Source organism: Neoarius graeffei, chromosome 9 (assembly GCF_027579695.1).
Source record: "Neoarius graeffei isolate fNeoGra1 chromosome 9, fNeoGra1.pri, whole genome shotgun sequence".
In the NCBI taxonomy this organism is placed as follows: domain Eukaryota; kingdom Metazoa; phylum Chordata; class Actinopteri; order Siluriformes; family Ariidae; genus Neoarius; species Neoarius graeffei.
The window spans coordinates 41,960,260-41,987,563 of record NC_083577.1 but is presented as its reverse complement, the minus strand read 5'-3'; the positions used below and the strand labels follow the sequence as shown (position 1 = coordinate 41,987,563).

The following is a 27,304-nucleotide window of genomic DNA, read 5'->3' as shown; positions in this document are numbered from 1 at the left end:
ATGTGTGTGTGTGTATATATATATATATATATATATATATATATATATATATATATATATATATATATATATATATGTGTGTGTGTATGTGTATATATATATCAGGGCTTTGAACCGGAATTTTTTTCCTATTGGTTCGTTCCGAACAGAAACGGAATTTTAACGTTTCCGGTTTTGGGTTCCACCATTAAATAGACGTTCCCGAACCGGTTAGAACAAAAAATTTTCGTTCCCGGAACGGTTAATTACGTTCCCTGTCAGCTGTTTAACAAATGGCTATAAAATTATGTCTCTGTCTCATCCAGCTTAAGCCAAATGTAGGCTAATTCTATTACAACCTTCATTAAATAAGACAAGAAATAATTCAAAACAATTATTTCAAATGTTGGTGATTTGGATTCTCAGTATGTCTTCCCATCTACACAAACAGAAAAAGTGCCAAAAATGAAAGATAATTCGTTTAGTGTGTTACCAAAGGATAGTCAGGCCCTATAGAGGGCTACCGCATGACGTCACCGCGCCGCGAGATTTTGTTAGGCGCCATATTGGAAGTACACATCTATGCAAGTACATACATTCATAAACTACAGCTGAAATGTAGCCAGGGCCGGTTCTGCCCTAATCTGGACCCGGGTGCAACATCGCGCACCCCCCCAAAAAAAACCACCAGTCTAAATCAGGACAACCATCACATAACTATAAACATTTTATATCAACTATTTTAACTAAATGGGCTATAATAAATAAGCCTGCAGGCAGCCACGGCGGGCTGCCTCAGAAAAGTAACCATTCAATGACACAACTGAAGGCCTGCAGCCACGGCGGGCTGCCTCAGAAAACTAACCATTTGTCCTACCTTAAAACTCGTTTTGCATTTTCTGCCTCCTTTTTTGTATTTTCGACCCTCCGTTTATTTTCTTTCCTTTTCTGAAAACCCGATTTGTGTCCAGACATTTTGTTCTGCTACCAACGAACTAACTCGTCAGGTCTCGTCTCTCGAGCCCGCGATGATTCCCGTGGGAAGGGCAACAATTGATACATTTTTACAAACAGCCAGTAGGGAGGTTGCATCGTTCAGGCTCTTCTTTGCTCAGACACTCAGTAATGCACTTACTCACTAGCAGTCCACCTTCCCGCTCTCTCCATTCAATCAGCGAACGTCACACAGGAAGTGAACCCCAGCGGGTCATAGAAACTTGCGCAGGAGAAGAATGACTATTTGTATAGGCTACAGAAACTTTGAGGAACGAAATAAAAACCGGTATTAACCGGTTACCATTATTTTTAATAAGCGTTTCTGTTCCGGAACATAAAAAATAATAAAGTTTCTGGTTTCGTTTCTGTTCCATGTGAAATAGAAAAAGTTCCCGGTTTTCGTTTTCGTTCCTTGAACCGGTTCAAAGCCCTGATATATATATATATATATATATATAAAGACTAAACACTCACAGGTGTATATATATATATATATATATATATATATATATATATATATATATATATATATATATACACACACCTGTGAGTGTTTAGTCTTTGTCTATTTCTTATCTAGAGTGTTTATACTGTTTATATTGTTTATTTCAGTTATTCTGTTTTTATTTATTGCATTGCCTGTTTGCACCGTGGGTCAGAGAGGACTGAAATTTCATCTGTGCTGTATGTCAAGCATGTATAGCATATTTGACAATAAAGTTGACTTGACTTGACTAGATGGCAGTAATGCAACACTGTGGATGCAAGCTGCCATAAAACCAAAAAGAAGAAGGTAAATCTGCGCATGCGCACACGGACTTCCTCTGTCTGTTTGACTATGTGAAGTGAGTGATTTCATGCGCATTATTTGTTCAGGAATCCACTCAAATTAAATAACTTCCCAGCCACAGAATGACCTGATATGTTCTGAGATATTATAGAAATAAACATATATCACAATGACCACATTTCAGAGGGAACTAAATTTAACTGATTTTATGAAATCGAAAGGCATAGCATAGCAGGCCTCCATCGGTCATGATTGACCATGGATTCACATCCTAATCCTGGCTATCTGCTCGAATGGAGCAGCGCCTCTGTTGGATGGATGTTAGCCTGGGCGGTGTGATATGCAGGACAGACTGTCGCCTATGCAGCATGTCCCCCCTCTCCTTGTCGCTGATGGGTTCAAAGGAACAGCAGGGTTGCTACAGTTTAGCACCAGCACCGTCACAGGAGCTGCCAGGACGAGGTTGACAACAACTACGAACTACCTTAGGGGCTCCGACTCTGGATTTTACCTCGAGGTTTACTCCTGAAGCCTTTTCCATAACTGGATATGGCCGTAAGGCAGTGGAGGTTTGAAATCGGAGTTTTCCTTCTCCTAGATGGACTGCCTACCAAGGCTGGCGAGTTCCACCTACCCGAAGCATCTGGCTTTCAGGCGCCAGAAACCCGCCTTTGCCCCTTCTCCTGTCAGTAAAAGCAGTTCTGCCGGGCTTAGAGGCTAAGCCACATGAGCAGGCCAGAAGTTGAACTTAGTTGTCAGAGGCTGTTTAAGGCGCATGCCATGAGGGGCACTTTGTAGTTAGTGGGAGCTCATCCCCACTACCACCCCTCGGATATGACCAGCCCCTATTGCTTCAGGACAAACTGAACAGGATGCGAGTGGACCCCTGCCTGGTCACCTGGATCTCCAGCTACCTCACTGACAGGCCGCAGTACATCAGGCTGAAGGACATCACATCTGACACTGTGATTAGCAGCACCGGAGCACCCCAGGGCACGGTACTGGCCCCTCTTCTCTTCACCCTGTACACCGCGGACTTCTGCTACAACTCGGAGCTGTGTCACATTCAGAAGTTTGCTGATGACACAGCCATCGTTGGGTGTATCAGTGACGACAGAGAGGAGTATAGGAGCCTGGTGAGGGACTTTGCTGTGTGGTGAAACAGGAACCATCTGTAGCTCAACACCTCGAAGACCAAGGAGCTGGTCATTGACTTTGGGAGGTCCAGACCAAGGTCACGACCAGTTCTGATCGAGGGAGTCGAGGTGGAGGCTGTGAATTCCTACAAGTACCTCGGGCTGTGGCTGGACAGCAAGCTGGACTGGACTTGCAACACCAAACACTTATACAGGAAGGGACAGAGCAGACTATACTTCCTTAGGAGGCTGCGGTCCTTTAACATCTGCAGGAAACTCCTGTGGATGTTCTATCAGTCTGTGGTCGCCAGTGTCCTGTTTTACACTGTGGTGTGCTGGGGGGGGGCAGCACATCCAAGAAGGACACATCCAGGCTGGACAAACTGATCAGGCGGGCCGGCTCTGTGGTCGGCATGAAGCTGGACTCTCTGGTGATGGTGGCAGAGAAGAGGTCTATGGACAAACTATTGAACATCATGGATGATGTCAGTCATCTGCACACCGTCATCAGCAACCAGAGAAGCCTATTCAGTGACAGAATGCTCCTTCCCAAGTGCAGGACGAACAGACTCAAAAACTCCTTTGTCCCTCATGCCATCAGACTGTACAACTCCTCTCTGGGGGGGGGGTAACAGGAGGACAGAGGATGGGAAGGAGCAGTAGCCTAGCCTAACAATAAGCAATACCGGACAATGTGCAATATAATGTGCAATATAAAGTGTAATATCTCTCCTGCCGCCGCCCCCTTCTCTTTTTTCCCCCTCCTTCCCCCCTTCCCCATATCTTATTCTTTTTATATTTGTATATGTAAATAATTTATTTTAATTTATCTAGAAGTTTTCTCTATTTATTTTTCTCTGTTTATCTGTAATGATGCTGCTGGAATCTTAATTTCCCTGAGGGAACCCTCCCAAAGGGATCAATAAAGTTTTATCTAATCTAATCTAATGACAACCTTAGGAACCTCGAAAGGCAGTCTAGCTTTAACACAAACATACGTACTGCCACAACAAATTCTTGATACAACCATATTATATAGCAACACAAAACTCAAGCCATAATAGAATGATGAGCATTGTGAGGAACACACTGTACATGTTTGCATTCAAATGATGCCTAGAAACCCCACAGTAATAACATGCATTTGAGTATAACTGCTGTTGCTTCTCTTGTCTAAGATTTACTTTTAAGGCAAACAGAGCATCAAATGAAAGTCATCAGGAAATCATAAAGCCAGGTCATCAGAAAATCTGTTGAAAAAGCTTGCTTATGTAACTACACAAAAGCAGGTGTCCAGTGAAAAAAGCAGAAAGAAGTTTTAAAGAAGAACTTCTGTTTGTTTTGGGGGGGCTTATAGCTACTTTCCCACTTATCCCTTTTTTTTTTAATTTAATGCTACTCCTTAACATGACAGAACTCTAATTCCATTTTTGCATGCAGTTTTTACTTAAATGACCAAGCAGCAGAGTCTCTGTAGATATTTTTATCAGCTATTTAAACTCATTTCCTGCCAGATCACTGAAACTGAAACATTCAAGCTACAGGTAGTTTCAGTAAAACAAATGACATACTATGTATTTCTGTTATAACTGTTTAATTAAGTTATAAGGTTTAATTAAGCAGTCAGGCTACAAATAGCGTGTGGGAGGCTTACAGGGTTCAAATCCCTATACCTGTAAGTGCCATTGGTGATTCATGCTCGGGCTCAGATCTGCTGATTAATTAATGTTGAGTGTTCTCTGAAATTCCCATTTGCCCTCCTGACTGTCTCAGCTAGGTGAGGGACATGGGCTTTGCCTGGACAGAAGCTCATGCGGTTGAAAAGGGATTTTGTGGGACTGTGACCACATGACTTTTGCTGTTAGTGTGCACCGATAGGACAGAGGAGCAAATATACTGTATGAGATCATCTGAGAGGTTTAAGGATAATAACTAAACTAAAAGTGTTCCTAATTAATGAATAACTAAAATTTGCAGAAAACTGCTGTCTACTAATAGTCTCAGTAACAGGACAGGGCACTGCTAACAGAATTGGGGAAAATACATCAAAATGTATTTTGATACATAACACCAAACGATATATAAATATACCAAACTTCCAAACATTGCAACTGAGAAATGGAATGAATTGATCAATAGTACTTTGCATTTTATACAAATATACTGTATGAGATCATCTCATTTCAGTTGGTAATAGCATTCTTCTTGCTGATAGCCAATGCTATGTTTCCAAAAACACAATGGTGGTCTGGCCGAAATGATGAGGAGTCAATCGTCGTTGGACACTAGTGAGGAAGAAGCTCAACCAGGAAGCATCATCAAAACAATGCATTTGCTTTTTTATTAGCTTGATGGTTAGCCACAAAACTGAACTAGCCAGTGAACCTGGCAGGAGAAAACAAAACCTACTAGTCTTCAGGTGGAATGTAAACACTAACAAACAGAAATGGACTTGCTGTTATAACATATGTTGGCACAGACAACACATCTCTTCAACAGCAAACACTTATAGTACCAGTCACAAGTTTGGACACACCTTCTAATTCAGTGGTTTCTCTTTAATTTTATTAATTAAACGTCATGTCATGTCTTAAAGTAATGATGGAAGTTTCTCTTTACTTAGTTGAGCAAGTTTTGACATAATATGGATTACTACAGTTGTGGAATAGGACTATTTACTGCATTTTTATTATTTACTATTTACTGTTTGATCTCAAATGCATTAAGAACACAACAAATTGCACGAATTAACTTTTGACGAGGGCGGCACGGTGGTGTAGTGGTTAGCGCTGTCGCCTCACAGAAAGAAGGTCCTGGGTTCGAGCCCAGCGGCCGACGAGGGCCTTTCTGTGTGGAGTTTGCATGTTCTCCCCGTGTCTGTGTGGGTTTCCTCCGGGTGCTCCGGTTTCCCCCACAGTCCAAAGACATGCAGGTTAGGCTAATTGGTGGCTCTAAATTGACCGTAGGTGTGATCGTGAGTGTGAATGGTTGTCTGTGTCTCTGTGTTAGCCCTGCGATAACCTGGCGACTTGTCCAGGGTGTACCCTGCCTCTTGCCCATAGTTAGCTGGGATAGGATTCAGCTTGCCTGCGACCCTGTAGAACAGGATAAGCGGCTACAGATAATGGATGAATTGATGGAACTTTTGACGAGGCACCTGTTAACTGAAAAGCATTCCAGGTGTCTACACTGTAAAAAATAATTTGTTGTTTTAACTTAAAGTTAGTACCCGGGCTGCCTTAAAATTTTGAGTTCATTGAAATTAATATAGTAAGTTAACACAATCAGGCAAACAATTTAACTCACTATATGAATTTCAATGAACTAAATTTTAAGGCAGCCCAGGTACTACCTTTTTTAAGTTAAAACAACAAATAATTTTTTACAGCACCTCATGAAGCTGGTTAAGATAATGCCAATAGTGTACAAAGCATCATCAAGGTAAACGCTGGCTACTTTATTTTTTTATTTTTTTACTTTTTTTTTTGTTTACCACATAATTCCATGTTCCATGTGTTATTTCATAGTTCTGATGTCTTCAGTATTGTTCTACAATGTAGAAAATAGTCAAAATACAGAAAAACCTATGAATGAATCAGTGTGTCCAAATTTTTGACTGGTACTATAGGCTAATAAAATCATGGCATTAACCACAACCTTACTGAGGCAATCACGAGGGCTCATGAGTTTGCAAATTAGCACTCACTTTATGACAACACAATGACAATAATAATTTCTCTCTGGTTTATGAAGTATTATTATACCACAGATGTTATATATTTTACTGCCATTTTTTTGGCAAAGTCTAGCATAGCATCAAAATCATTGCAGTTTTATGTGCACCCAGCTGGCCAGGTAGCAAAATGGTTAAAATGAATATTAAATTACCCAGTAACAACAAGCAGGTTTTACAGTATGCTGGCTAGAAACGAGTCAGTCGACAAATCACTGCTTCTCCAATTTCTTGCTGGAAAGAACAGAGACACACTGTTGCTCTGTTCATGAACTGTTCACAAACAGAAGGTGCTTCGATTTGATAAGTCTTTGGCATGTGCAAAGAATTTATAACCAAGGAGCAGCTCTCGTACAAGTGCCAACTCTACAAAACCTCTAATGTTAGGTAACATGATATCACTACACAAAATTACACAACACAAAAGCATTTTAATGTTACGTACCATTTTTCTATGTCCTGCATTTTCTAACTTATTTTCTATCAAATATAAGTTGCAACACATTTGAAAAAAAACACACCAAAATCTACCAAAAACCAGGAACACTTTGTATCAACAATTCCCAAGTACTAATTATATTAAATTTTATTTTATTATTGGGACTGAGGTAATGGGCATAACCTGGCGACTTGTCCAGGGTGTACCCCGCCTCTCGCCCATAGTCAGCTGGGATAGGCTCCAGCTTGCCTGCGACCCTGTAGAACAGGATAAGTGGCTAAAGATAATGGATGGATGGATGGATGGATGGATGGATGGATGGATGGATGGAAGGTAATGGGCATTTGGATTTATGGCCTGGTAGAAAGATGCTAAAGAACAATAACAGCAAAACTCGTTCATATCTTTGACAATAGTTTTGGTATAAACAAAGGCTAATAGTGCTAATATGGCAAAAGTCTCCACTGTGTTTTATTACCACAAGTTTCATCTCATCTCATTATCTGTAGCCGCTTTATCCTGTTCTACAGGGTCGCAGGCAAGCTGGAGCCTATCCCAGCTGACTACGGGCAAAAGGCAGGGTACACCCTGGACAAGTCGCCAGGTCATCACAGGGCTGACACAGACAACCATTCACACTCACCAGTTAACCTAACCTGCATGTCTTTGGACTGTGGGGGAAACCGGAGCCCCCGGAGGAAACCCACATGGACAACATGCAAACTCCACACATAAAGGCCCTCGTCGGCCATGGGGCTCGAACCCAGACCTTCTTGCTGTGAGGCGACAGCGCTAACCACTACACCACTGTGCCGCCCCTACCACAAGTTTAAAAAAAACAAAACATAATGTATCACCTACACTCTACCAGCAAAATATAGTTAAATGCATCTAAAATTCAAACACTTTCTCCAAGAAGGTGGAAATTGAAATACGATTAAACATTAATAATTTTCACAATATCTACATGACTACTTTTGAATGGTATGGACTTTCAGCAAACTCAGTATGAAAAGTTTAAAACCCTAGATGACCAGAATGGTCTTCAGCACCAACTTTTCTAGAAGCGCCTTAGAAATATATTTTAATAATTAAAATAAAAGGCAATGCAAAGGGCAAATTAACATCTGTGTGGCCTGTGGAGAGGAGAACAAGGAGACCTCATTAACCTTAACCATTTAATGAAACATGACTAAGTGCTACAAAGCAATTCAGCTCTGAATAAGCATAGCTCACAGTTGAAGCTCAATCCACATAAGTGGAACAGAACAGAGCAAATGAGACAGAAATATTATACTTGGTCATATATTTTATGATAATTCAGAATTCATTGTTCCATCAATGATGGCAAACTGTCCTGGCCCACATGCAGCAAAACAGGCCCAAACCATGGTACTACCACCTCCATGTTTCACAGATGGGATCAGATTCTTATGCTGGAATGCAGTGGTTTCCTTTCTCCAAACATAATGCTTCCCATTTAAACTGAAAATGTCTGTTTTGATCTCATCCATCCTCAAAATATTTTTCCAAAGCCTTCTGGCTTGTTCACATGAGTTTTAGCAAACTATATTCAGGCAGTAATGTTCTTTTTGGAGAGCAGTAGCTTTCTCCTCGCAAGCCTGCCATGCACACCACTGTTCTTCAGTGTCCTGTTGATGGTGAATATTAACATTAGCCAGTGTGAGAGAGACCTTTAGGCCCTGTCCACACGGCAATGGATTCAGGTGACTCCGATACAATTGCTTATCGTTTAGGCCTGGCGTCCACACGGCACCGGCGTTTTGGGTGCCCAAAACGCAATCTTTTTGAGAACGGGTTCCAGAGTGGAAAGATCTGGCAACGTTACCGTTGTGAAGTCGTCTGGATGAGTAGAACGGATTTGTTTACGATGACGTCACAACCACATGACTGTGAGTGCTTCACGCCGGGTAGAAGTGTAACGAATATCACCAGGATATCACCAGGAAAAAGCCTTACAGAGCACTAGTGAGAGTGAAACACGAGCTTGGATATTATTATTATTATTATTATTATTATTATTATGTTCAGTGTTAGTTCACAGTAGTAATGCAAGAAGCAGAATAGTGACAGTAATAGTGAAGCAAAAACATGCAATTGTACAAACACTGCAGCTCTACAGCAAAATATTCATTTATGAAATGGTCTGATTCTTAACACCAGTAGTGCCAATGATCTTCTCATTGCGATGCGATGCGAGTTGTCAACAAATCCTATAACTTGGTTCATGAAACGCGCTTACAAAATATTTTCACTGTGAATATTTATTGTGTAATGGTGCAAAGTGAGAGAGAGAGAGAGAGAGAGAGAGAGAGAGAGAGAGATTCTGCCCTTAGGGCAGAGTCAATCCCGCCAGCAAAAATAGGGAAAAAAAGGAGCGATCTCACCTCTTCAGATGTTGGTTTAAGTCCGACAATATATTCCTCAAAAAGGGCGTAGAGGAGCAAATTAATCCATCAACATGTAGCATTCAATTTATTCTGGACCATTAAAGACGCCGCCTTCCGCGTAGAATCATACGTCATCCTCGCCGCCATATTGGATAGGTCAAAGCGGAGAATAAAGATTCATGCGCTGCCTTTAACTGTACCAACAGGTTTACCGTCCAAACGAGATCACATGGGATTACCTTTCACAGGTGAGAAACAACAAATTAATCCATCAACGTGTAGTATTCAATTTATTCCGGACCATTAAAGACGCCTCCTTCCGCGTAGAATCATACGTCATCCTTGCCGCCATATTGGAGAGGTCAAAGCGGAGAATAAAGATTAGCTGCGTTTAACTGTACCAACAGGTTTGCCGTCCAAACGAGATCACATGGGATTACCTTTCACAGATGAGACTGGAAAAATACTATTCATTGTATTTGGTCATTATAATGTAATTTTATGAACAGATTTTCCTGACTTTGTGGCTAATATGAAGTCTCGCGCATAATAGTTTATGCGCATGCGTCCTTACTTCTTCTATTGTTCTGGTGTCTCCGAAGGGACCGTCTTACAGCACTCCTAGAGGTGTGGCATGTGTATTGCATCATTTTCAGCAAGCGTTGCGTTGCCATATGGACCTGATATTTTACTGATCGTTGCCCATTTGGACGCGATATATTTTTAAATAACATCTCGTTGCCGTTGTCGTGTGGATGTAGCCTTAGTTGCTTAGAAGTTACCCCAGGTTCCTTTGAAACCTCACAGATTATTATATGCCTTGTTCTTGGAGTGATCTTTGTTGGTCGACCCCTCCTCGGGAGGGTAACAATGGTCTTGAATTTCCTCCATTTGTACACAATCTGACTGACTGTGGATCGATGGAGCCCAAACTCTTTACAGATGGCTTTGTAACCTTTTCTACATGATGAGCAACAACTCTTTTTCTGAGGTCCTCAAAAAAATCTCCTTTGCTCATACCATGATACACGTCCACAAACGTGTACTGAAGATCAGATCCCTGTTCTTTACCATTTTCCTTAATAAATAAATGTCCAAGTATAATATTTGTGTTTCATTTGTTTAATTGGGTTCTCTTTATCTACTTTTAGAACTTTTAGGACAATGTTCATAATTTTGCCTTTGAAATGAAGCAATCAAGATGCAACTGAAATGTAGAATTTCAGCTGTAAATCAAGGGGTTTTAAAAAAATTACATTAACAATTTAGGAATTGCAGCCATTTTTTTATATAGTCCCTCCATTTTCACAGGCTCAAAAGTAATTAGATGATTGAATGATAAGCAGTTTCGTGGCCAGGTGTGACCTGTTTCCTCATTAATTCATGACAAATAAAGGGGATAAAATTTCTGGAGTTGATTCCAAGTGTTGAATTTACATTTGGTAGCTGTTCATAGGAACTCTCAATATGCAGTCCAAAGTGGTGTCAATGCAAGTGAAGGAAGTTATCATTAGGCTAAAAAAAAAGTGTCTTATCAGAGAGATAGCAGAAACTTTAGGAGTGGCCAAATCAACAATTTGGTGTACTCATAAAAAGAAGGAATGCACTGGTGAGCGCAATGACACCAAAAGGCCTAGAAGACCATGGAAGACAACCAAAGTGGATGTCCATAGAATTCTTTCCTTGGTGAAGAAAACCTCTTCACAACAGCTAGCCAAGTCAAGAACACTCTCCATGAGGTAGGCCTGTCATTGTCAAGGTCTATAATCAAGAGACACCTTCATAAATGTAATATGTCAAGTCAAGTTTATTTGTATAGCGCTTTTAACAATAAACATTGTCGCAAAGCAGCTTTACAGAATTTGAACAACTTAAAACATGAGCTAATTTTGTCCCTAATCTATCCCCAATGAGCAAGCCTGTGGCGACGGTGGCAAGGAAAAACTCCCTCAGACGACACGAGGAAGAAACCTCAAGAGGAACCAGACTCAAAAGGGAACCCATCCTCATTTGGGCAACAACAGACAGCATGACTGCTGCCACTCATACTTTTCATATGAGCTACATCCAGGACACTAAATAACATTTTCCAATATCTTCACTTGTGAAGATATCAATGGATCGCTTTGAATTGTTCTGAGGATCAGTGGACAGGATAGTTAATCACATGTTTTTACAGGGTTGCATTCTTTGCATCAAATTGGGATAGGTTAATATATTCAGTGTCTTGTTTCATAGCAAGCAATCAGAATGATTTTGTGGGAGTGGGGTCTGACCAAATTGTTACCTTTCTTTTTAGGTTATTTGGAGCCCCAGTGATGTTTTAATAACTCATGGACGGAATCCTCTGCGCACACAGTGCATATGCCACTGCCTATTTCGATGACATCATTTACAGTAATGATTGCCAGCAACATTTACAACATCTTAGGACTGTCCTGAGATCCTTGAGGTGAGCAGGACTCACAGCAAACCCAAGGAAGTGTTTGATTGAGGGGTGGAAGTACGGTATCAGGGTTTCCATTTGGGTCATGGGCAGGTGCATTCCCAAATTGATAAGACTGCAGCGACTGCGGCCTGCCCGAGACCCAAGACTTTTCTCTCCCTTTTGTCTTACAGATTGAGGGCTGGGGGCTGTTTTGTCCCAGGTACTGGAGGGGGAGGAGCGTCCCATGTTGTACATCAGTCGCAAGTTCTCGGTGTGGGAGAACAAGTACAGCACAATCAAGAAGGACCGTCTCGCCATCAAATGGGTGGGCCTTACTCTCCAATATCACCTGCTGGGATGCGCTTTCAGTCTCTGTTCTGACCACGCCCTGCTCCAGTGGCTCCACCACATGAAGGATGCCAATGCACGCATCACTTTTTGGTATCTGGCTCTTCAGACCTTTATGTTCACAGATGGTTGTGGCAAATTACGTACCTCTCACACTGGGGGGGGGGGATCATCAGCTGCAGGCCAGATGAGACCCCAGCCTGAGTCAGGTGGGGTATGTGGCAGTAGGGGCGTGGTCGAGCATCAGCTGTGGGCGGCGAGGAGTCAGGTTGAGCCAGCAGGTAATGCATGATGAGTTGCACCTGAGTTTGATTACTGGCAATTTACTTATGTGTCTTTTGTGTTCTCTCAAAGAGAAGCCAGTAACCAGAGAAAGACAGCTGAGCAGCATGGAGCCGTGTGTGTGTGCGCGTGTGTGTGTGTGTGTGTGTGTGTGTGTGTGTGTGTGTGTGTGTGCTTACTAAATTCACTGAAAAGCATAGAAAAACAAAAGTAAACAGTGAATAAACACATCTTGTGTTGTCGCACAGCCTGTCTCCCAGTCCCTCATTCCTGTTGAGCCTCGGAACTGTTAGAAATATCTAATAAACATCCACGAACAAAGGCAAACTGCAAGTGCAGACAGTGTCTATAGACTACTGAACCATTTCTATTGTTAGATATATTGTAAAGATTGGGAGAGGGAAAGAGGGATTATGCAGACGATAATGCCCATCCATCGGATATGTGTGTGCACCAGTGATTTAGTTTGCTATGCAAAGGCTGAGAAAAATAACAAAAATGTCTCTTGCTTTTCCAGTGCTTCAACATTTTGGTCTAACTGCAGGTTTTTTGTGCAGTTTGGAGACCGTTGTGACAGGTGAGACAATGAGTGAAGGAAGAGTGAAAAGTACAAATGTACCCTATTGCATGTTCAGACCTTCAGGTCTTGAGAGATGGTTTGCATCGCACGTACTATTCACATGTGAAATTAGTAGACAGGTAATGGGCCACTACACCGGTTTGGGAGTAGAAATCACACCTAATTTATCAGGCACAGCTGATCAAAGAGACATTTACAACCATTCAAAATGAGCTGTTGGACTGTATGCTGTCTGGCTGAATGTTGTTGACTCAAATACCTATTATGGAGTTACTCTAAAAATTCACTGGCCTTTTGGTACTTTGTGAGCTGGCATTAAGCAAATAAGCATTTTAGTTACTTCTTGTTCTTAGCATCATGCATAAGATGGGGCAAAAAAAAAGAGTTTCATGTAAATGAGTTGACACAAGACCAGGTGGTGCTTCTGGAAAAAAAAAAACTATGAGAATCAGGAAAGTGAGAATATGCTAAAGACTTGGATTCAGTGTCTCATCTCATCTCATTATCTGTAGCCGCTTTATCCTGTTCTACAGGGTCGCAGGCAAGCTGGAGCCTATCCCAGTTGACTACGGGCGAAAGGCGGGGTACATCCTGGACAAGTCGCCAGGTCATCACAGGGCTGACACATAGACACAGACAACCATTCACACTCACATTCACACCTACGGTCAATTTAGAGTCACCAGTTAACCTAACCTGCATGTCTTTGGACTGTGGGGGAAACCGGAGCACCCGGAGGAAACCCACGCGGACAACATGCAAACTCCGCACAGAAAGGCCCTCGCCGGCCACGGGGCTCGAACCCAGACCTTCTTGCTGTGAGGCGACAGCGCTAACCACTACACCACCGTGCCGCCCTGGATTCAGTGTATTACAAAAAAAAAAAATCGCTTGTCACCTGCACATAACAAAAAAGAGAATGCCACAAATGTTTGTTCATCATTCCACTAAAGGATAAGATGTCTACACAGCAAGTTACACAACAAGTTCCATGCACGTTGTGGCATCAATACATAGAATTCATATTAACAGATTCATGTGTCCAAACAATTCAGGTAAATGACTATCAAAACCCTATTTAAATATAAAACTAAAATATTTAACAGTTATTCCACGAACTCGAGTTGTACGTGAGCTAGCACCGAGTTAGTTATAAGTCATGTACGACGAGATTGAGTGGAATAACTGTTTTATTCTACCCACATTCACTGGATTTTGAGAAACAGAACATTTTTATTTCTCGCAAATCCAATAAAAACTTTGTACAGAACATCCGACAAAATCATTTCCGCTTAGAATGTAAACAAACCAGCGAAATGACGGTAGCAATTTGTGAAAAATGTTATAATAATAATTCTTGAAAAATAAAAAAAGATATGTTCTTCCCATCAAATACTTTTATTACATATGTGGTTCCTTTTTTGTATTTTTGGGGGTTTTGTTTTCGAGTCAAGTTTTTATTTCGTCCTCGGTTGGTTCAGCAACACACTCCACCATTTTGTTTTTCTCTACTCACGGTATATGAGCCGATTGGCTACTCTACTACTAGGCTATCAGAGCGCATGATTGCTCATATCCAGTGAATGTGGACAGAATAAAAGAGAATAGCTTAGTGATAACAGTTAGACAGCTGGGTCTATATGTGATAAGAAATGTAGTAAGAAAAGGAGTCATTCTTCGAATGTACTTCACGTGTCAACAAGTTCGTGGTCAGTTCAGTAGCATAGTATGTGTTAACAAGATGCCAGAATAAAAGGTGTGATGTAAGTTGAATAATGTGGAAAGGTTTTGACTTTTGACAGTGACACCATTTCACATGAGAGGAAACAAGCTAAACTGGTTGTTTCCTTGCTTTCTCTTCTGTTTATTTTTGCCCAGACATTGGCGTATTGTTCATTTATCTGCTGCGCCTGACCTGACTATTCAGTCACAGTTCACAGACCGCTGGATTGTACTGAAAGGCATTGTGATTGAACTGTGTGATGAACTACACCTTCACACACTTGAGCAGCTCTCTTTCTCTCTCTATCTTTCTCTCTCACAGCCTTTGCTTTACTGCTCTCTGTGGGGATGCACAATAGCTTGTCTTGTCCTAATGGGATCTCTTCAAAGTCGCTTGGATCCAGAAATGTCACTGAATGTCATTCTTCACCATCAGACAGCCTGCCATATATATATATATAGTCCTATCTACTCAAATACATCCAGTGATTTCAGTGAGGATGTGTTTCACATGATATGGCATCGCTGCAGCTTAATTCATTCTCCACTATTGCAACCATAACTCTTAAAGGCATTTGGTATAAGAATGTCTTTATTCATCAATTCTATCAGCATGATGGCTGTAGTAATGGTCCATCATCACTGATCACCCATGGCTATTTTTCTGTGAGTGATTCAACCATGAAGGCAAATCTCCTGGCCAGATCTGGTCTATATATTAAACTGCCATCAGTCATGGAGAAGCCAAAACCATCTCCAGCTGTTCAGCTTTATGTTCTCTACTCATGCACCCACTCGCACAAAGACACTCATTTAAATACCATTCAGACATTATTCATTAGCACACGACTATAATGGCAAATGGCTTAAAGACAAACAAAATGTCACTGACATGTCAAACTGAGTCACAATCTATTAAATGTGCAGTCTGATCAAACATAAAAGTATGGCAAAGCTTCCTTCTCAGGGGAAAAAAAAAGCCTCTTAAAAACTGATTCACTCAATCAAACATTATGTGAGCATAATATACAGCCCATAATAATGAGATTACTGAAAGAAAAAAAAATCAGTGAAGCCTTCATTCTGCATTTATACTTCATTCTTCATTCTCCTATTCATACTTCATCAAATGTTTCCAGTTAAATCTCAGTGCACTCATTGTGTTGCAATGGCCTGCAGCACAGGTCTTACACGTACACACAGTGTGACGTGGCATTAGATGTGTCAGTGCAGCTATGCTGAGGGTGTGCTGACGTTCAGGGGCGTCAGTGCCATTAACTTGCGTGTCTGGTACCTGGAGGCAGGCGGGAGCGCGGCCATGTGGTTTATTAACGTCCACCGCCACAAGCTGCCATCCTCCAGATGCATCCTCGTGAAACATCTGCCAGGAAAAAAAAAAAGAGAAAGTTAGACAGATGGAGAGAAACAGTTATGGTGTCTCAGACAACTGGTATTTATGATGGGCAGTTTTCGATGAAAAACTGAAACTGAAATAATAGACAAATAAAAGGATGATGAATTAATCATGCTTTAGTTTCACAACTAACAAAGTGAATCACATTGTATAGCATATTTCAGAAACACTAAACTTAACTGTGCAGTGGTCCTTTGTGTTCAGTTATAACTGAGTAAGATTCCAGCACTGTGAGCACTTTAAACATCAGGAGTTTCCTTTGATTATATTTTATTATTATACATACAGGACACTTTTTCAATGGAATAAAAACATGCATTCTATTCCCCTCTAGCGGGTTTCATTCATTTGCTTCGATAGCATGCAATATTATCATATCGCTTATCCCATGTGTATTACGTAATTCTACCCAATGGACAATGAGCGTGTAATATTGTTACGATATTGCACGTTATCAAGACGACACAACGTCACACATCGGAATGTGAATATCCAATGAGAAACTTTTTTGCTGTGCATGCGCACAATCGTTTCTGTGTTTGCCGGGAAAGAGAAAGATGTGCTGAACACCCGAAAGGCTACAAAAACTTCATTGGATATTCTTCACGCATATTTGCAAGAGAAAAACATACCAACGGACATCGAAAAACTGGAAAAGAGAGCCACAACTAACAAAAGAGTCACAATATCATGCTAGCTGAATGGAATATATCTGCTATACTCCTCAAATCCAGCCAATATTATTTAATTATGTTATTTAAGTATAAAGCATAAAATATTTAAAAATGCATTGTTTTATATCTATGAAAATGTTGACAGTATTACATAATAGGAGTGTAATACATGCAAAGACGTGTTTAGGTTAACATGGGGCAGCCATGGCCTGAAGCCTGGGCTGAAGTGCCCTTGAGCACGGCACCTAACCCCCAACTGCTCCCCAGGCACTGTAGTATAGCTGCCCACTGCTCTGGGTATGTGTGTGTGTGTTCATTGCTCACTTGTGTGTGCATGTGTGTGTTCACTGCTTCAGATGAGTTAAATGCAGAGGAGGAATTTCACTGTGTGCTTGAGTGTTCATGTGATAAATAAAAGGTTTCTTCTTCTTCTAAAACAAATTCAATTACATGTGTCTGTTTATTGCTCCAAATATCCATATGTATATTCAGATTTAAAGCCAAAGGAGCTGTGGTTGGTGGTACAGTAGTGCAGTAGTTAGCACTGCCACCTCACAGCAAGAAAGTTCCAGGTTTGAACCTCACAGCTGACTGGGACTGCTCTGTGTGCAGTTGGCATGTTCTCCCTGTATGGATTTCCTGCGGGTGCTCCGGGTTCCTCCCACAATCCAAAGACATGCAGATTAGGTAAACTGGCTACTCTAAATTGCTCATAGGTGCGAATGGTTGTTTATCTCTGTGTTTGCCCTGTGATCGATTGGCAGCATGTACCCCGGCTCTCGCCTGAAGTCAGCTGAGATTGGCTCCAGCATCACTTATACTGCTTTTCCTGGGAATGGGTCATTGGTACAGATAATGGATGGAGCCGTGGTTCAAACCAGAATGGTCTGTCATTCTTTCTTTGAATTTTATGGGATATGAAACCTTCAACTAACCTCCTGGAATCACTGGAAAGCACTATGGAAAAAAAAAAAAACAGGAGGTAGAAATGGCAGCACTGCCAGCATATGAATTCTGACAGTTCCTCCACCTCAGTTACATGACTTCCAGATGTAGCTGTTCATAACTAATCGCAACAAGAGATGTGTGCAGGATTCGCACAGTTATTATTTTTGTTTGTACCTGCTTTCAATATTTTCTATCAAATTTGATTGTTTTTATTTCCCAAAATAAAAGAGAAGGAGTAGACAAGAGCAAACTATCACACAGAGCCGCACATTTGTCCCACAAGCTTCACATCTGAGCACTGATGTGGTCATGATGCTCATGCCTGCATCAGTGTAACATCCCCCACAGTCGCAAAACACATGTCTAGCCTCAACCAAATGTACTTTGATACTTTCTGGCAAGATTTAAAAAATATAAATGAAAAAAAAATAGAATCATGTGCCTCCTCTACATTTCTGCATTTATATCTGCTTAGGTAAGATTATCTGATCATTCGGAATATTGTTACATCCACACTAAATATATTTTATTTTGACATACAAATTACATTGCACATTCTTTGGATATGACCAATACAGTAAATATGACATATACAATACGCAACCACTTGCCAGTTTATTATTACATGTTACTTCTAGTGGTGGCACGGTGGTGTAGTGGTTAGCACTGTTGCCTCACAGAAAGAAGGTTCTGGGTTCGAGCCTAGTGGCCGACGGTGACCTTTCTGTGTGGAGTTTGCATATTCTCCCCGTGTCTGTGTGGGTTTCCTCCGGGTGCTCCGGTTTCCCCCACAGTCCAAAGACATGCAGGTTAGGCTAATTGGTGGCTCTAAATTGACTGTAGGTGTGAATGGTTGTTTGTCTCTACGTGTCAGCCCTGGGATGATTTGGTGACTTATCCAGGGTGTACCCCGCCTCTCACCCATAGTCAGCTGGGATAGGCTCCAGCTTGCCTGTGACCCTGCACAGGATAAGTGGTTACGGATAATGAATGGATGGTTACTCAAAATTGCCCATAGGTGTGAATGTGAGTGTGAATGTTTGTTCATTTCTGTGTTAGCTCTGCAATAGATTGGTGACCTGCTCAGGGTGTACCCCACCTCTCACCCAAAGTTGTCTGGGATTGACTCCAGCTTACACCATGACCCACAATGGACAAGTGGTATAGTTGATGGATGGATATGAGGAGAAAGTGTAGAACAATGTAGAAAAAAAAATCCTTGCTTGCTGAGTCTGAATCAGAGTGTAAATTGATACTTTGGGTTGTGTCATTGCTAATTGGTTTGGTTTATTTAAAAAAATGGCTGAGGGATGGGTAGGGCTAAAACTCCATTAGTTTGACAAAAAAAAAATCAGTGATGAAAAAAGTTTAAAAACAACAACAACACCAACAACAAAAATTTTGGTAAGTGTGAACATAAATTGTAAAAAACACCTGAACATGGAGAATACTGTCAAAATTTCTATTTCCATCATCATCATTTTCATAAGAGATGTCATCACTTTACTGATCGGACTGGAGAGGATCTGAAGAATTTCATCTCATCTCATCATCTCTAGCCGCTTTATCCTTCTACAGGGTCGCAGGCAAGCTGGAGCCTATCCCAGCTGACTACGGGCGAAAGGAGGGGTACACCCTGGACAAGTCGCCAGGTCATCACAGGGCTGACACATAGACACAGACAACCATTCACACTCACATTCACACCTACGGTCAATTTAGAGTCACCAGTTAACCTAACCTGCATGTCTTTGGACTGTGGGGGAAACCGGAGCACCCGGAGGAAACCCACACGGACACGGGGAGAACATGCAAACTCCACACAGAAAGGCCCTCGCCAGCCCTGGGGCTCGAACCCAGGACCTTCTTGCTGTGAGGCGACAGCGCTAACCACTACACCACCGTGCCGCCCTCTGAAGAATCTATAACTCTAAATGTCTTTCAAAACTCTTTCCTTTCTTGATCAGGTGCCTTCAGTTTAATAATGGACATAAATATAGTTTGTCCATTATTAAACTGTTTTGAACAGTTTAGATTGTTTGTCTCTATGTATCAGCCCTGCAATAACCTGGTGACTTGTCCAGGGTGTACCCCACCTCTTGCCCATAGTCAGCTGGGATAGGCTCCAGCTTGCCCGTGACACTGCACAGGATAAGCGGTTATGGATAATGGATGGATGTTACTTATAGCTACAATCACAGGTCTTTTCACATACACCTACTATATGTGTACTACATTTTTCTTTTCTGTCACAACTCTCCATCAGTGTCAATTTTTCAATTAATAATATAAAGAGCACCAATTTACCAGAGCATTTTACTCAAAAAGTAGAAAGTAGGCTACACATACATGCTCATGCAGTGCATAGACCTAACGTTAAAAGGTATTAACATGCACAATTCCAACCTGAAATCTGTTCCCAACCCTACTCTTTTTCGGCCATTTTTAATGTTGATTTTAGATTAGAACACAGCTGTAGGTTCGTAACTCCTTCTCAGGCCCTTCAGAAAAACAAAACAAAACACAAACCTCAAAAATATGGAAGATAAAAGAGTGAGAAATACTGTATGTCCACTGGTCCCACTATAAATAGACGGAAATGTAAAATAATAAACAAATTATGCTCTAGTAACCAAAAAGTGTGCTACCAAAGTGCTTCTTGAGATCATTTCTGTTTTTCGTTGTAATATAAATAACCCAGAGGAAGCCAAAAACAATTACAATTGCATTACTAGTAATCTTAATTAAAATGCTCATAAAAATAATAAATGACAATGTAGTTTCATATAAATTAAAATATTAAAAATAGAAACATAAAAAAATGTTTAATGCATTGACTTCTAATCAGAACCTTGCCATGCATTCATGCGTTAATCTTCTTAACAGACCTAATTAAATGAATTATACATAAGAATAGTTGAACAAAGGACAGTTTGAAAATTAAACTATTCTCCGGTCCTTCAGATCCACCTCAGGTCAATCATTTTATTTCTTTGGGATTAAAGGTACTGACCCAGGCCTTATTGATTAACACCCAGGGAATTACGGCTTTCTGTACACCTTGGGCTAATTGCTTTTGTGACAGAAGACTAAAGTAATTAAAATTAAAGCTATTACAGAAAAGCTAATTGTTTTCAAGGTCACAGCAAGGCCTAGACAGTATAATGGGCAAACAATCAGGGCCATCAATCACTAACAAGATAGACAGCATTTTATTAAAATTACTTAAAAATATTACAGGAAAAAGGAAAAAAAAAGATTCCAGTTGATTTGTTTTACCCAACACAAGCTGTATTCAGGAAATGGGTTCAATGTAGGGACTCTGTATTCATAAATTCCTACTTTTAAGTTTTAGTTTCTTTGATTTGCCTTCAAGCTTTAGTATAAATAAGATGCTTTAATCACAGAAAGGATAGGAAAGACTACATCTGGCTTGCACTCCATTAATATAATCGGATATATTTTCATTCATCTTAAACATATCTTTTGTCTATACTACACTGGTCTATAAAAAAAAAAAAATTACAAAAATCAGAGGCAGAGAAGTTAATGCTTCTATCCACTTCCATTAAAACTGTGCCAAAATCAGAGAATATAGCGGTGCCAGTTCTGGCGGCTATTGTGCTGCCAATTCCATTAATTCCAACCCCTGAGGTGTTGCTCCAGCTTGGCCCTGGCACAAAGACTGGCACCATCAGAAACCTACTATGCTTCTATTCACATGGCTGCACTTACATGTTTTCACACCAGGGCACTGCGACAGATTTCCCACCAAATAAACAAAAGGACATGCACTGGATAGGCATTAGCAACCCAAGTACAGTCAGATTTCATAAAGCCTTTCGAATGGCAGAAAAGAATACCAGTGCTGGACAGGCATTAGACACATCACACTTGGACTGGTTAGCAAATTCAAGCACACACACACCTCATAGCCTCACTACAGCACAACTTACCACAAATTCTACCAACCAACCAATCTGGCAAGCAGCCGATTTTAATAATGAAAGCAAACAACATTCATTCATCTTCATTAGCTGCTCTTTTGCCATCAGTGCAAATATCGAGCCTGATTCCCAAAACATCCCATTGGTGTGAGGTGGGAACACAGAACACCATTGCATTATAGGGTGTCACACACACATGCACGCACGCGTCCATACCTAAAAGTAATTTACCGTAGCCATTCTCGAAATAAACCAGAGCACTAGGAGAGTACACACATGGATACAGGGAGAACATGCACACAGACTGTAAGCCAAGCTCAGTGTAGAATCAGGGACGCTACCCACTACACCACCGTATGATTTCTCCAGAGACATGTAGCTATGCTGGTTGGTATGTGAATGCAGTAGTCATAAGACATCAGAATAAAAAGAAAACAAAGACAGTTTCCCAGATCACAAATCACTATAATCCTTAATGACCTTCATGAAATATTCAGTTATATATATATATATATATATATATATATATATATATATATATCATCTCATCTCATTATCTCTAGCCGCTTTATCCTTCTACAGGGTCGCAGGCAAGCTGGAGCCTATCCCAGCTGACTACGGGCGAAAGGCAGGGTACACCCTGGACAAGTCGCCAGGTCATCACAGGGCTGACACAAAAAGAAAACAAAGACAGTTTCCCAGATCACAAATCACTATAATCCTTAATGACCTTCATGAAATATTCAGTTATATATATATATATATATCTCATCTCATCTCATTATCTCTAGCCGCTTTATCCTTCTACAGGGTCGCAGGCAAGCTGGAGCCTATCCCAGCTGACTACGGGCGAAAGGCGGGGTACACCCTGGACAAGTCGCCAGGTCATCACAGGGCTGACACATAGACACAGACAACCATTCACACCCACATTCACACCTACGGTCAATTTAGAGTCACCAGTTAACCTAACCTGCATGTCTTTGGACTGTGGGGGAAACCGGAGCACCCGGAGGAAACCCACGCAGACACGGGGAGAACATGCAAACTCCACACAGAAAGGCCCTCGCCGGCCCCGGGGCTCGAACCCAGGACCTTCTTGCTGTGAGGCGATAGCGCTAACCACTACACCACCGTGCCGCCCATATATATATATATATATATCAACTGTTACAAAAACAGGGCCTAATTATTTCTCCTGTAACATACCAAAGTCTGAAATATTAATGTCTATTCTAAATACCTCACTGGATGTCTTCATCACTAAGGCCAAGTTTACATTAGACCGTATCTGTCTCGTTTTCTTCGCGGATGCACTGTCTGTTTACATTAAAACGCCTGGAAATGCCGGGAAACGGGAATCCGTCAGGGTCCACGTATTCAATCCAGATCGTGTCTGGTCCGGTGCTGCGTAAACATTGAGAATACATGGATACGCTGTGCTGAGCTCTAGCTGGCGTCATCATTGGACAACGTCACTGTGACATCCACCTTCCTGATTCGCTGGCGTTGGTCATGTCACGCGACTGCTGAAAAACTGCGCGGACTTCCGCCTTGTATCACCTTTCATTAAAGAGTATAAAAGTATGAAAATACTGCAAATACTGATGCAAATACTGCCCATTGTGTAGTTATGATTGTCTTTAGGCTTGCCATCCTTCCACTTGCAAGTGGTAAGTGACGCGCATGCCCGACATGCACTGAGATCACACACACAGCGGCTCAGTCCCAAATCACTGCTTGTGCACTCCACTCGCGCGCTCTGTGAGCTGCGCAGGGCCGGAGTGCGCACCCTCCAGAGGGCACTCGCTGTTCAGGGCGGAGTGATTTGGAGCGCAGGATGCCTGCGGAGCCGAGCGTATCCGTGTATTGGCGTTGCTGTGTGCACGCAAATCGTGTATTGGCGTTGCTGTGTGCACACTAATCGTTTTAAAAACGTTAATCTGATGATCCGCTGATACGGTCTAATGTAAACCCCACCTAAGTGGTACAGGACTGATAGCTCACAGTGGAAATATCCAATAAGTATATGATAGATGTGCATAAATCATGCTTGGTATTGGAGTGAAAGAACAATGATGGATGTAAATGTGACAAGGATACAAAATACAAAATAGTAAGGCTTGTATTACTGCATTGCAGAACAATATCACGAAATGCAATATAACAAGTGCTAATTTCATGGCATTTTAAATGAAAAATATAGCACACATGAATATTTAAATTCCTGAAAGAGCATTCAGTATCATAGTCACAATATGCTCTTGTCTTCCAAATAACAACAGCATATCTAGGCATCATGGCTGAACCCAAGTGCAGAAATCCGTTTTATCTATATAAAAGGAAACACAAGAAATGTTTGGAGTGATAAAGTGGAATAACGACAAGTCTAATCAGTACCTGCGTAGTTGCTGTGGATGTAGTGCTGCTTCTGGAGCCCCACATTTGTTGAAACTGCACCCTGATCTCAGCAAACGTCTCAATGATCACAGCTATGAACACATTCTGAAAACACAAACACAGGTTCATCAGTGTGTTTGTCCTTTCCTTTTCCGGTCCGTTATGCTTTAAGATTCGAGAACACAACGATTCCAAATCATTTAAAAAATTATCTTCTCTTTAATGGAGTTAAAGGAATGGAAATAAATTAACACGAATACCAGCTGCCACCATTAATACATCAAGTTTCATATCATCTGCACCCCCTCAGGTGTGCACATATGACAACTGATTTGAAAGCTAATGGGGAAGGATGTCCCACCTTGACCAGCCATGCAAGGAAGAAGATAAGCGTGATGAAGTAGAAGTAGGAACGCCAACGTGGGAAGCTGTCGATGGCACGGTACATGATGAAGACCCAACCCTCCTGAGAGGCCGCCTCGTACACTGTGAATATGCTGGTGCCTGAGGAGGGGAAAAAGAGAGGAAGCCCAGATGTGTGATCACACCAGGGCCCCTGAATTGAGCCAGCCGGTGCGCAGACAGAAAAATGCAGACGTAAACAATGTTTTGCCATTACTGCACCTAGTCAGGGGTTTTTCATCCCAAATCTGCATGCTTCTCTTCCCAAATAATCTCTTCATCTAGATTTAAAGTTCAAATTGCACTTTTAGAAAATTAAATGATAACTAACACCCAAAGAATAAAAAAAAAATTCATATACAATGATTACTGACAATCGTTTAGTAAAGTTCTGTGTAAATGTTCATGTAAACCAAACCGAACTAATATTTTCTTCCAGATTTACAAAATACGATCTTGGAAACACTGATTTTCTTCGTACTCGCGTGTGTATGTTGATCATCCATCATGTACAGTGGAAAACAAGTTCCTTTCACAGCCCATTTGCATTTAGTGATGCCCACAAGACTCCATAAAAGGTCAAACATAGAGGGCTGAAAACAAGAAATGCCCCTAAATGGCATAAGAAAAGGCAGAAAGGCAGATGCGAAAGATATTTTAGTCTCACTTCCATAGCAATCTGCAAAAAATGAGTGTGAATTAAGTGAGGTGAAAAGATAATGGTTTGACAGAGAAGAAAAAAGATCTTCACTATACCCAGGTGATCACACACACCAAGCATGTTACCCAGGAATCTGCTATTGGCTGACATGTTGGAAGTGTCACACAGCATTAAAAGAAGATGCCGTGGCAAATGGAAGTGATTTATAACCCAGCTTTCCATTTTGAAATCAATCAGATTTGTCTTTAAACATTTTTTTTTCCTCATAATCGTGGCATGCAATAAATCTTCCATCAGCTGAGGCTATGTTCACACTGGATTCCGGCTATGCGCAAACGGACAGGCCTGTCCCAGGGTTTTTCTCTCATCTCATTATCTCTAGCCGCTTTATCCTGTTCTACAGGGTCGCAGGCAAGCTGGAGCCTATCCCAGCTGACTACGAGCAAGAGGTGGGGTACACCCTGGACAAGTCGCCAGGTCATCACAGGGCTGACACATAGACACAGACAACCATTCACACTCACATTCACACCTACGGTCAATTTAGAGTCACCAGTTAACCTAACCTGCATGTCTTTGGACTGTGAGGGAAACCAGAGCACCCGGAGGAAACCCACGCGGACATGGGGAGAACATGCAAACTCCACACAGAAAGGCCCTCGCCGGCCACGGGGCTCGAACCCGGACCTGTCCAAGGGTTTTTGTTGAAATTTATTTTTCATATTCTTTAATTAATGCCAATAATATAATATAACACAACTGGGTGACACAAAAAGTTCACAGTGGTATTCTTTGTCACTGTCCTGGTGAACTAGCATGAGGATGCATTCTTGACAGAAACACCAAAGCACTTCTGTAAGTCACTCTGGATAAGGGTGTCTCCAAATTTTGTAAATTTAACCATTTAACTATTTAACCATGACACTATATTCCATGTAGAAAAGTGCAGTAATCCATCCAAATTATATGATCTGAAGTCGATCAAGTCAAGGTTTACATTAGTTAGTCTTCTTATGTGTCAGAAGCAGGAGTAGGATACGAATTTTTCCGAAATCCGGATTTTCCTGAATACTTAAACGCTCATATGAACAATTTATGAACAAATCCATTCATATCAAACCTGATAAATGAGGTCCATTGTCAAGATATTATGCCATTATTTTGACTTACTATCTCATTATTTAGACTTAATAACTCATAGTTCAAATTAATATCTTGTTATTATTACCTCGTCCGGGACGGAGTCCAACGGGGGCGAGGTATTGTTTTCGGTTGGGTTTCTTTGTTTGTTTCTTTGTTTTTTTTTTATTAACGATGTTACAGGAAAACGGCTGGACCAATCTTCATGAAACTTTCAGGATAGATGGGCATTGGTCTCAAATAGAACCTCCAACATTTTGAGGGTCATCCAGTCAAGGTCAAAATCATTTTTGTTGTGGCTACTGTCTCATATAGAGGCGCTAGCCACTACATCATCGTGCTGTAAGAATGTAAGTGTAACAATCGCACACTGTGCAAGCGCGTACACATGTTCTGATTAAAATGGCCGGTGAGTGTATACAATCCGGTTCACCATTCGAAATAAATGGACTAAAGAAATTGCTTTCAGACATGTTTATGCTTATTACAGAGGGAAAGTGCGTTCCACTGAGCTCTAGCATCAGGCCATTTCCGGGAAATAAGAGTTTCGGTCATGGCAACAGCGTGTTAATGTCAGCCTCGGTTCAGAGGTTTCAGTTTCAAAAACTGTAAGAGGTAAGAGTAGAATAATATAAAAGTACAGACACTTGGTATATTTTACTTCTGTGATTTTTAAATTGTTCATTTTTGGATTATGCTTCATTTTTGTGGCTACTGCCTCATAGAGTAAATATATATGCTATATGTACTGTATGGTATCAGAAAAGAATTTTATTACTAAACAGTAGCCACATGTACCCATAGGGTACCTATTTTTTTCCGCGATATCTTCCTTCATATTTATCATAAGTGCTACCGGGTGAGGTTTGTTTCG

The 27,304-nt window shown here is 41.2% G+C and overlaps 1 protein-coding gene across 5 annotated transcripts in view; it reads right to left on the bottom strand.

Moving 5' to 3' along the window:
• Positions 1–27,304, bottom strand: part of nalcn (sodium leak channel, non-selective) — a 214,278-nt gene that overhangs the window by 156,336 nt on the left and 30,638 nt on the right. For all 5 annotated transcript variants that reach the window (XM_060929521.1, XM_060929523.1, XM_060929524.1 and 2 more), the window contains 3 exons: positions 24,589–24,731; positions 24,228–24,332; positions 16,139–16,225 (listed from right to left, as the gene is read on the bottom strand). In XM_060929521.1, the coding sequence (XP_060785504.1) occupies positions 16,139–16,225; positions 24,228–24,332; positions 24,589–24,731 (335 nt within the window). The remainder of the gene's footprint in view (positions 1–16,138; positions 16,226–24,227; positions 24,333–24,588; positions 24,732–27,304) is intronic.